This window comes from Octopus sinensis, linkage group LG6 (genome assembly GCF_006345805.1).
Source record: "Octopus sinensis linkage group LG6, ASM634580v1, whole genome shotgun sequence".
In the NCBI taxonomy this organism is placed as follows: domain Eukaryota; kingdom Metazoa; phylum Mollusca; class Cephalopoda; order Octopoda; family Octopodidae; genus Octopus; species Octopus sinensis.
In genome coordinates, this window is record NC_043002.1 from 75,713,261 (window position 1) to 75,725,760 (window position 12,500).

Genomic DNA, 12,500 nt, shown 5'->3' on the forward strand with positions numbered 1-12,500 from the left:
TATGTATGTATTTCACTTAGGCATAGCAATACTAGTAAGCAGCTGTTAGATCTCAATATATTTAAGTCTTAGAGTAAAGTGTCGGGTGAGTGTGGAAGGTAATATTAATTAGTGAATGACAAAAGAACAAGAGTTACATAACCACTTTCATTAGCTTACAGCCGTTTCTGCTATAAGAGGCATTGCTTTCAAAGCTGAGTGTTCATGTGATATCTCATAGCTTCCTTCAAGAAAGTGGTTATGCAACTCCTTTTATTTTGTTATTCATATATATATGTGTGTGTTTGTGTATATAATTTATTATGTGATAATGTTTCAAAAAGAAAAGCACTCAGTCAGCTAAGATAGTAAAAATAACGTTATAATAAAAAACCAGAAATGACAAAAATAAATTATTATTTCAACGAGGGAAACTTGGGTAGCTGTATTTAACAAGATTTGTGGTGTTTTATTATAACATTACACACACACAGAGTTATACACCCATACATGTGTGTATGCAGGCAGGGCTGTCTGTATAAGTTTTCTGTGCAACCTTAGGGTTTAAGTTCATTTCTACTGTACAACCTCTTGGGCAAGTGTCTTCGATAACAGCACCTGGTTGGTTAATGCCTCATGACTAAATTGGTTTATGGAACCTGTAAGGAACCTGTTGTATGTCAGTCAGTCAGTTTTCCCATGCTTCTTCAAAAAAAAATTTCTGACATTTGTTCTGGCTCTTTACATTCTGAGTTCAAATTCTGCCAAGCTCAGCATTGCTTTTCATCTCCTCTGGAATTCATGAAATGAAGTACCAGCCAAGTACTGGGGTCAATCATATTGACTTGCCATCCTCTCTAAAAAAAACTGCTGATCTTGGGCCTAAATTTGAAAGAATTATTATTAAGTTTAAATATTAAGCATTGAGACCGATAGGACTTGGGACAGATACCTTCTCTTTTGGTCAAGCCCTCATCAACTTTTCCAAAGTTTTAGTCTGAAAGGAAAGTAATGGTAGACAGGGAGGTGTCCTTCCTCAGTAAATTTGTAAAGAGGTAGATGACTGTGGCAAAAACAGTTAGTGGGTAACGGACCTACTTTAAGTATATGCCTGTAGATTGGAGAACAACGGTTAAGGGCTTCTGCCCTTTGTGGTTAGGGTAATCTTAAATCTGTGGGGTTTTTTGATTGATTTAATTAAGGCTGCTATACCAGGAGGACTGCATCATCAACATGCTTACATGTTTTGTAAACTATGCTTTTTATCTCCTTTCTTTTCCTATCTTTTTTTGTAACACACACACACACACACACAAACTGCAACCTTTCCCTGTAATGTCCTCTTCATTTGATGCCCCTGTGGCAGATAAAAGGACTTACTATTGTTGTTGTTGTTGGTGCTGTCATCACCATTATCATCATTTCTGCTATAAATAATGTTGATTGATGAAATTCTGTTTGTTAACCGTTTATAGAATAAAGTAACAGGTGCTTTTGGAGATGGTTTTATGTGTGTTGGTTGGGTTAGGGTGTTTCATTTGTTATGGGTTGGTTTACAGTGAAGGAAATATTGTCTCTGATTATGTATATATGTGTGGTGTCTTTGTACATCTGGTATGAAGTTAACACCAAGAAAATGGACTTAAATAACCTTCTTAGATAATGTGTATAAAATTTAATATGCTTAACAAAAGGAAATATCTTTTTTCTTTATGCTTTTCCGTCCTCCCCACCGTCTCTCAGTTGTATGCGCACATGTGTCTGTGTGTGAATGTTTTCACTAAACATAATCTAAGTCTCCATATAACTGTTCAATCTCATAGAAATAGCAACCATATCGCTTAGATTACACTCACCGATCTTAGGAAAAGGAAGGACACATTAAATAATGTAGTCTGAAATATACCTTGTCAAGAAAAAGACAAGATAGTCACAGTGGACTGTTTTTGACCGTAGTTATGTTTAATTAGGTCTAATGAAAGCTAAACAACAACAACAACAGCAAAAGCAAATGAGAATAGATTATATCATCTCAAGTTCAGGGTTAGTTGTATTTTATTCTTTTACTTGTTTCAGTTATTTGACTGTAGCCATGCTGAAGCACCACCTTTAGTTGAGTAAATCAACCCCATGACTTATTCTTTGTAAGCCTAGTACTTATTCTGTCGGTCTCTTTTGCCGAACCGCTAAGTTATGGGGATGTAAAAACACCAGCGTCGGTTGTCAAGCGATGTTGGTGGGGACAAACACAGACACAAACATACATACACACACACACACATATATATACACAATGGGCTTCTTTCAGTTTCCGTCTACCAAATCCACTTACAAGGCTTTGGTTGGCCCAAGGCTATAGCAGAAGACACTTGCCCAAGGTGCCACGCAGTGGGACTGAACCTGGAACCATGTGGTTTGTAAGCAAGCTAGACGTTCATTATGCAACTGCTTGGTTTGGGGTTCAATTTCACTGCATGTTATTTTGAGTAAATGTTATCTGCTAGGGCCTTGATATGACTGCTGTTTTTGAACCTAGTGTACCTACGATGAAAGGCATTCCAGCTGAAAACATCTTTATTTTCTTTCAGAATTATCTAAAACTCTGCATTATCTAATATAAGCTTCTCACTTGCTTTTTTTTTTTTCCATGATGTTCTGGTGTAATTTGCAGAAGATTTGGCTGCTATTTCTACCAGGTTGCACAATTACGTAAAGAAGGTAGTAGTAGTGGTGGTGGTGGTAGGCTTGTTGTTGACTGTCTTTAAGAAGAGTTAGAATATGCAATAGAGACATAGGATAAAAGTTTAGTATTTATTTATAAATTCAGAGCTTAGCAATTTTACACTGTCATTCTTGTGACTTTTCTCTTGGAGTTAGTTAGCAGCAACAAATATGTTTCATACAAAGAGCATATACAAGAGGTGTGTGTGTGTGTGTGTGTGAAGGCATGGTTTCTTCCATACAGGCCATGTATCATGTAGTTGTTCTTTACTCTCTTTCATTCATTCTTACATTACATGCTCACACTCTCTACCCCCATTCATGCTTGCTTGCTCTCTCTCTCTCTCTCTCTCTCTCTCTCTCTCTCTCTCTGCTCTCTTTCTCTTTCCCTTTTTTTTTTCTCTCTGTATCAATCTCTTATCTGAATAATTTCCCTAACCCTGTATGCCAGCATACATAAATCAAACTTGCAGTACATTGTGTAACATTAGGGACTGCATTGTTGCATTGCATTAACATACCTAGAGTTTATTTCACATATATATATATATATTATTTCATATATATATACATACATATATATATATATATGTTTGCGTATGTGTATATGCACACTCACACACACTCATATGTAAGCACATGTACACATGCACACATGCATTGTTATTCATTGCTATCATCTCCACTGTGACCATGACTACCATTCATTATTTTCATATTTATATTTCACCTGCTATATTTGTGTATCTGTATATGTATCTGTGTGTGTGTGTGCATGTGCAAAAGCCAGATCTCATTATCACTACCATCGTTGTCATTGTTATTGCATCAGAGAAATAAATTTACCATTTTCTACAAGAGACAGAAGTCATTTCCTACATTATCATTGCTAAGTCAGCTTTGTGTTGTAGATATAGATACAGATTTACCACCTGTATGCCTCCTTTGTTGGCAAGATATTAAACTTTTACTGCGCTTGTATTTGTGTATACATGCGTTATGTACGATTCTGTATGTGTGTACGTGTTCAAACACACTCACAAACATACACACACATAGATATGCCCTTTGCTGTCACCGTCCCTACCACATTGGTTGTCAGTTCCAAATGATTAATATTTATTTTTTGTTTATTGTTTGTTTTTTTCATAGTGGAATTCCTATAACTTTTTTTAATGTTCTCTTTATGTAAACTTTCCTACATTTCCATATTGTGACTTAGTGTTTATGGGTTAGGCATGTGTGTGTGTGTGTGTGGTAAATTGAAATTAAAAAGTAGTTTCCCCACATTCTAATAAATATCACCATTATTTAGCAGTATCTCGCCTGTTGCTGAATTCTGAGTTCAAATTCTGCCGAGGGTCAACTTTGCCTTTCATCCTTTTGGGGTTGATAAAATAAGTACCAGTTGAGTGCTGGGGGCCCGATGTAATCAACTATCCCCCTCCCCAAAATTTCAGGCCTTGTTTGTCAACTCACAACAAGGTACCTCAGACATACAGCATTATGCATGCACTTCCCAGTAATCCTGAGTTTTGCAATACACCTAGATCGTAGGGTATGTTTAGAGTTTTCAGATGTTTTTTTCAGATTGGGTGGTATTGAACCCATAGCTCTAATGATAATAGGGATAACCTTTATGTTTGACTCTCATAGCTGCCACATCGTAGTGATCTCAATTCTCAGGTCTTCACATTTTTCAACTTGTCCTCTTTCTTTCATGACGATATGTTTATCTCCTGGCACTGCCACATCAGTTACTAGGCTCTGTTGTTTGTCCCTCCTAAAGGTTACTATATCTGGCCTTCAGTGCTCTAATACCTTGTCTGTCTGAAAGTCAAAGTTTCAGAGGATTTTTGCCTGCCCCTTTTCACCCATTACCATTTCTGGTGTATGTTGGTACCAAGCACCCGTAACCTCATATCCATATTTACAGCATAGTAGCTAGTGGAGGTTTTGGGCTACCTTGTTGTGTCAGTGCTTGTACTCTTTGGCGGCAAACTGGCAGAACCATTAGTATGTCGGACAAATTATTTAGCAGTGTTTTTTCTTGCTCGTTGTGTTCTGAGTTCAGATTCCACTAATATTGACTTTGTCTTTCATTGTTTTGGGATCAATAAATTAAGTACCAGTTGAGCACTGGGGTTGATGTAATGGCTAACCTAAAATTGCTGACTTAAGATTTGAAACCATCGCCATCACCATCATCATGGTGAGCTGGCAGCATCATTAACATAACAGACAAAATGCTTAGCAACATTTCTTCCAGCTTCATGTTCTGAGTTCAAGTGCTACCAAGATCAACTCTGCCTGTCATCCTTTCGGGGTCATTAAAACAAGTACTGGGTGTGATGCAATTGACAAGCCTTCTTCCCCCAAATTCCAGGCCTTGTGCCTATAGTAGAAAGGATTATTATTATTATTATTATTATTATCCCACCCATGCTAGCATGGAAGGTGGATGTTAAACGATGATGATGGTGATGATGATGATGATGTTATTATCATTATTATTATCAAGGTAGTGAGTTGGCAGAATTGTTAGCATGTTAGACAAAATGCTAAGTGGCATTATATTCTATCTCTATGTTCTGAGTTCAAGTTCTGCCAAAGCTGACTTTGCCTTTCATCCTTTCCGTGTTGATAAAGTAAGTACTAGTTGAGCACTGAGACTGTTGTAATCAACTTAACCAGTCTCCTGATATTGCTGGCCTTGTCCTAAAACTTGAGACCATTATTAAGGCTGAAAGGTATGGGGACAGATACATTCCTCCTTGGTAGAGCTCTCGTTGACTTCTTCAAGTTTCACTTGAAAAGGAAATTGGGAGTGGAGAAGGAAGTATTGTCCTTGAGTGAGTTTATTGAAAGGTGGGTGAAAGTTGCAAAAATGGCAAGAGTGGATGGTATCTTTCTCAGTGTGGACATGTAAGTCAGAGAAAAGGAATTGGAGAGGGCACTTGCTGTTGGTGTTCTGGGAAATCTTGGGTAGTGGGGTTCCTCAGTTATTCCTAGAGGTCCTCCTGTATCAAGAGGGCTACATCTCTATGATCCTCCCTGTCCTTTTTTTTAAACCCTTGTATACTGTGTATATATCCCTTTTTTTTCAGTGTATACAGTGTATATTTAACCCCCCACCATTTAAAAAAATTATTTCATTATATGCAAACCCCAACACTTTATGGCTGTCTTTGTATTGTCTCCCCCATCCTTTGCCCATGTGAAAGTATTGTCTTCAGATATGTTTGTTTGTCTGTGGACAAAATATCTCAAGAACTGCTGGATGGATTCGGATGAAACTTTCAGGAATGTTTGACCTTGAACTGATTAAATTTGGGATCAATCCGTTATCAGACAAGGATTCTGGATTATTTTTCCTGTTTCTTTACTTAATCTTTGAGGGCAGTCAGGTTCATTTTTAGTATTCTCGTTTGTGAGAGCAGTCGAGTTTATTTCAGATATTTTCATTTTAAAAATCATCTCTGGCTTATTGTTCAGAGGACGTTGGTGTTGCCTTGGCAGAGGTTTGTGCTCTCTGAGTGCTTTTGTTATTATTATTGTCATCATTATTATTATTAAGGCGGCAAGCTGGCAGAATTATTAGCATGCCAAGCAAAATGCTTAGCAGCATTTCGTCTGTCTTCATGTTCTGAGTTCAAATTCTCCCGAGGTTGACTTTGTTTTTCATCCTTTTGGAGTCAATAAATTAAGTAACAGTTGAACACCGGGTTCAAAGTAATCGACTTATCCCCTCCCCCAAAATGTCAGGCCTCATGCCTATAGTAGAAAGGATTAATATTATTATTATTATTATTATTATTATTATCATTATTATTAGGATGGTATTATGATAGACATCTATGCCAGACTAAATGATTTAGGGTATTTGCTACGTCTTCCTGTGCTATAATTTCTAACCCCACTGGTGTTAAGTTTTCACACCACCAGAGCTGAGGAAATAAATACTTGTATTGATTCCAAAGGTCTTTGTTTCAGTGCTTTTATCTCTAGTACCAAACAAAGTGGGCTAAACTGAGCTGGCTGAATGTTTGTTTGGTTTCTTAGACCCTGGAAGATTTAGTTTGGGTTGTTTGCATTTGACACCCCAGTAGGTTTCATACAGATTAGGTTGAAACGTCTGTCAAAAGAGAAAAATGTTCTATCATTTGCGCTGTATAGCACATTAGTAATCTCAGGGCTAGAACTTGGAGTTGGGTAAAAAATTAAAAAAACTCATCTAAACATATATCTACTATATGAAAGAAGGGAAAAAAAATGAAAGAAAGGAGCAAAAAAAAGAAAAGCATGACAAGTTAAAAGGAAATCGAAAATGTTTCTGGATGGACATAATATCTAAAAATTGGTTAGTGATGCCATTTATAAAGATGTGGATTCAAATATTGACAATTCCGTCTTCATAGTTGTCAGGTTGATAGAGTCACTGTTTTACCGAGTTGATCTGAGCGGTATCTGGCAATCTTTTTCTCTTTGCCATATCTCGCTGTAGTTGATTGCTGGAATCAACTTGACCGTAAGAATAACTTTCATTTTTTCTCCCCCCCCCCTACAGTAATGTCAGACATGGGTCTGGTGATGGTGATGAGAGAAGGAGCTTGGACAAGCAGAAGATGTACATTGAATAGACAATGGCAAAAATGACCAGCCAACCACAGAAGTCTATATTCTACCAATTCTCTCTCTCTCTCTCTCTCTCTCTCTCTCTCTCACCTTGTGTTCTGTGACTTAAAGTATGACAGTAATACAAAAATATTAGTGAAGCTAATGTCCATTAGAGATCTAATACAAAAGAAAGAAAAAAGGGGTGGCGCGGGATGGGCAGTAGTAACCCCACCCACTTATACTATTACTACTACCCTCTTGATCTATCTTGCACCTCCTCTTTCACTCCTCGTTTCCCCATCATTTTACTGAAGATAAAAATGCACTGAAATCTCATTGGTATTGTAAATATGTAAGATTATGGATGATGTATTAAATCTAAAATGCTTAGGTTTGTGGATGCCTGTCCATTCTACTCTTAATAGAACTTTCTAAATCCTTGGATTACTCTGTCAGATTTTTAAAAGCTTCTTTATCAGATTGCCTGCATCAATTTCACCTTTTCCTTCCTTGTGTCCTTGTCACACTCTCTCATTACCCCCATCTCCCTTCTCTTTCTCTGTCTGTCTGTCTCTCTCATTCTTGGTTATTTTTGTCTTTATTTTGGACTGAGTTTCTATGTACATCTCTTTTTTTTTTTGTTTTTTGGAGCTTTAGGTGTCTGCTCCCATTCTCAACACCACACAACTATGGCATCAGTCTTTTAAAAAAACAAAAAACCTACAAATTCCAATTGACTTAGCCCCCTCTGAGAATCACTGGTGTATGAAAATGTCTTTTCTCCATAGTGACTCAATAGGTTTTTAACATTGATGTTTATTTATTTATGTATGTATGTGGACATGGTTTCTCATTTTAATCCTTGAATGAAAGGGCCCAGTGTTTTGTCTGTTGTGAAGTGTATAAAAAGCAAAAACACAATATTATGGAAATACACCAGCATTGCCTTACTGGCACCTGTGCCGGTGGCATGTGTAAAAAGATTCAAGCGAGGTCGTTGCCAGTACCGCCTGACTGGCCCCCGTGCCGGTGGCATGTAAAAGCACCCACTACACTCTCGGAGTGGTTGGCGTTAGGAAGGGCATCCAGCTGTAGAAACTCTGCCAGATCAAGATTGGAGCCTGGTGCAGCCATCTGGTTCGCCAGCCCTCAGTCAAATCATCTAACCCATGCTAGAATGGAAAGCGGACATTAAACGATGATGATGATGATGAAAAGGAATTTATTGCTTTGTAATCTTTGTCTCATTATGAAATAAACATTTTGGGGGTAAACCCCTACTTTGAGATTCTCTAAGTTTCTAAATTATCAAAATTGAGTTTATAACATACATGGATGTTACATGTTTTATATATATATATATATATATAAATATATATATATATATATGTGTGTGTGTGTATGTGTGTAAAATGCACCTGTGCTGGGTCACATAAAAAGCTCTTGTGCTGGTGCTGCTTAAAGAGGACTCAGCATACTCCATAAAAGAAGATGGCATTAGGAAGGGCATCCAGCTATAGAAACCATACCAAAACAGACAGTTGGATTCTGGTGCATCTCTATGGCTTGCCAGCTCATTCTCAAACCATCTAACCCATGCTGACATGGGTTGGATGTTAAATGACAATGATGATAAACATAAGGTTACAACAGTTCTCTCACATTACAAGCAGCATGACACTTGGGCATCAGCTGGCATAGATTTGAAAGATGAAGACAGGTTAAGTTACCTTAATGACAGATGCTATCATTTGTCAGAGTGTGATCAATCAGATTCCAGTGAAAGTAGTAATTAAGCTTCAAATAGATATCATTATGATCATCAACTCCATTGTGTAACTCATCACATCATCTATTGATGTTTTAATAATATTATTAGTTCTCAAGCAAAGGAACGCACTGGGACCCATAACATTTATTTATTAACAGTAAGCTACAGTTGGGCCTTTTAGACTTGTGAGGACAGTGGATAAGTATCCAGTGTACCCATCCTTTAACCCTTTAACATTCAGATTACTCTATCAAATGTGATGCATATTTATTCACCCTGCTTTAAATTAGTCGAACATTATCTTGTAAGTTTAATATTTTCCTAATGCGATTGCTTATTTTTTGAAAGACATTGTTGGGTAGGTGTGAGATGCTGGATCTGGCTGGTTTGAACATAATACCTATAGAATATTTAGGCTGGATATGGCTGGTTTGAAAACTAAAAGCTTAAGATCGCTCAGCAGATACTAATATTTTATAATCCACTCTTCATGAACGTCACTGTTTTGTCTTTATTTACTTTTTGTTTTTGTTTATTATAACGATTTAATATTATTTGGCAGATGTTTCCAGCTCTTTATGTTCTGAGGTCAAATTCCACCAAGATCAACTTTACTTTCCATTCTTTCAGGGTTGATAAAATAAGTACCAGTTGAGCACTGGGGACGATATATCGACTTACCCTTTCCCTAAAATTGCTGGCCTTGGGCCAATATTTCAAGCTCTTATTTGACAACAACCACCCAAAAGCTAACGCATATTCTAACATTTATGTATTCATTTCTTTCCAGGTAAATGCTGAGAGTCGACGCAATCAACTCATGAGAGATATGGCTCAGTTACGATTACAGGTAAGCCCAGATTTATTTATCTATTCTTCATTTTCTTTTTACAATTATATTTACCTTGCGCATGTAAGCGAAAGCAAAGTATTGTAATCACTCGTCTTTGTCTGTGTGTTTGCAAAATTACTGGAAAACGGCTGAACCAATTTCCCCCAAATTTGGCAGAAATGCTCATTGGATGAGTGGCTCGAAATGATGAAAATTTGGTTTGGATATGCAACCCTGTGTGGATTTGAGGGTTTCATTTATTTATGAGTTGATTTCTTAATTTCATTGGAGTATAAATACCTATAATGGTGATACTTAAAAAGAAAGAAAAAAATTAATTCAATTCAATTAAAAAGGATGGGTTAGCAACGCATTGTAAGCCACACTATAATTTGCAAAAAATATTAATCTGTGCACAGGGTTTTCATTTCTTAATTGTTTTGTACACTTGTTCATTTACACTGAATTGCATCATGGGCAAGTGTTATATCACCTTGCTTGGAAAAAAGTGAGGGTTGGTGACAGGAAGGGTATCCAGCCATAGTAAAAACTGCCCCATCAAGTTCTGTCTCATCTATGCTTGCATAGAAAAGTAGACTTTAAGATAATGATGAAGTTACATGTTTTTCACTTTTTAATCAAAAACAGTTACCCACCAACTGGCTACTCTTTGTTTTCCATGTTCAGTTTGTTTCCTGTTTAAAAAATAAGGGCTTTGGTCAAAATATTCCTATGTAGCAATACCATCAGCCACTTTTAAATGTTTTCAGGATCACTACCATTCTTATCACTTCAATATGATTTAGTTTACGTTACAACTTGTTGCTGCTGTTAACATCAGCTGTCCTACTAACATGTTAGAAGATTGACTGTAATTTTAGATCCTAATGTCATTTGAATTGTTGACTAAGAACAAACACACACAGTAGTTCTATTATCAAATGAAGTCATTGTTCCAGAGAAAGACGTATTTACATCTTGGAGCACTTTTGCTTCTTCTGTTATTATTATTATTATTAGTTTTTCATTTTATTTATTTTTGTTTATCTTTCGTCATCAAAGCATGTTGAAGCAAGTGTTACATTTGTAGCCAAGGTTGATTGAGTTGATTGAAATACAATCTAGAACAGAGTAAGAGATTTGGTTCTTCTCCACTGGTCTTGATGTTCATGTTGGACAAATGATAGCTTCAACTATAGTTTATTTTGATATCCGACGATGATGAAGCTGACAGAATGGCATTAAGATCAGATTGAAATTTGAGATTAAACCATGCGTATTGTGAACACAAGTGACTGCATTGCATTTGTTGCAGAATGCAGTGTGTGGGTTGCAAAGGATCTTTTAATAGGTTAACAAAAACACAGCTACAATGGTCTGTGAAAAAATCTTTTAATGAGGATATGGCAGAAATCAATCAGCTTCACCAATAAGTTAATGCTTTACTAGAAGCTCTTCCAGAATCAACACGTGTGCAAACAATGGACAATGTTCCAGGTTAACAATGGTTGAACATGTCAGGCCTTGTAGCTCATATAATTATTTAGGGCTAAGGCACAGAGTGTATGGAAAAAACATTGCTTCACTCATATCAATGAATGCTCCTCAACAACAGTTTCCTTCTTGTTGTCGTTTTTTAGCCCTGAGTAAACTCATATGGAGCAACCCAGTTATTTAAGGCAATCCAGCCTTAATAACCTTCAAGTTTTTTTATTGAGGCTATATTGTCCAGTGTCCCATCCTACACTTTTTTAAACTATGGTAGGATATCATACATGAGAAATTTGACTGCTATTTTTGGTGGGTGATTAATTTAGAAATTAGAAACTTCCTTGTGAGCAGGTTGTTATCAAACATGATGATGATAATTCTTATGATGGTTCAAATAGCAAGTAAATGTTGGCTTATTTATTAGTTCTGCCAGAGTTTCATTGGCTGGATTACATGGATAACTGAGTGAGGTCAGTAAGGGCTAAAATAGTTAAGGTTCAATCATATCTGGGGAGAGATTCAGGATTGTCTGCGCCTTGCGTTGGAGTACAGTACCCACTTTTCATCCATAGTGATAACTGACTCCAACCAACTGAATCTTCGGCTTCACCAGAGCAGACTTTGACATGCAGTGACACGTGCTTGTTTGTTTGCTTCAGTCAATTCATGTGGCACCCATTTTCCAAGCTTACTGACCTTGCCGAATCTTTATATAGTCACAATAGACACGCTGGCTGCTCCTGACTGGTCGGTGATGCTGATTGGTTGGGGGATTGAAGGCAGCTTGGTTGTCCAAGAACTTTTTTACCAATGTAATATACTACAATGCATTCACCAACCACCACCACCACCATCAAAAATAAGAATTGTTAACAGAGAGAGACAGGCAAAGAGTAATCAAGACACTGCAATGTATCAATTCCAGTTGGCTACAATATTCTGTTATATCAATGCCAGGGTCCATATAGTAAATCTGTGATAAGTTTTATTTGGAGATCTGGTGGTGGTGGGCATGATGAGATGGAAGGTTAAGTTCTCACAGATCAGTATCAAGTAAATTAAATTTGAACATTTAATTTAAAACTATTT

The 12,500-nt window shown here is 36.9% G+C and overlaps 1 protein-coding gene across 1 annotated transcript in view; it reads left to right on the top strand.

Moving 5' to 3' along the window:
* LOC115213261 (protein SMG5-like) overlaps positions 1 to 12,500 on the top strand; it is a 578,377-nt gene that overhangs the window by 438,301 nt on the left and 127,576 nt on the right. Inside the window, exon 2 of the mRNA XM_036504031.1 lies at positions 9,879 to 9,938. Within this exon, the coding sequence (XP_036359924.1) occupies positions 9,879 to 9,938 (60 nt within the window). The remainder of the gene's footprint in view (positions 1 to 9,878; positions 9,939 to 12,500) is intronic.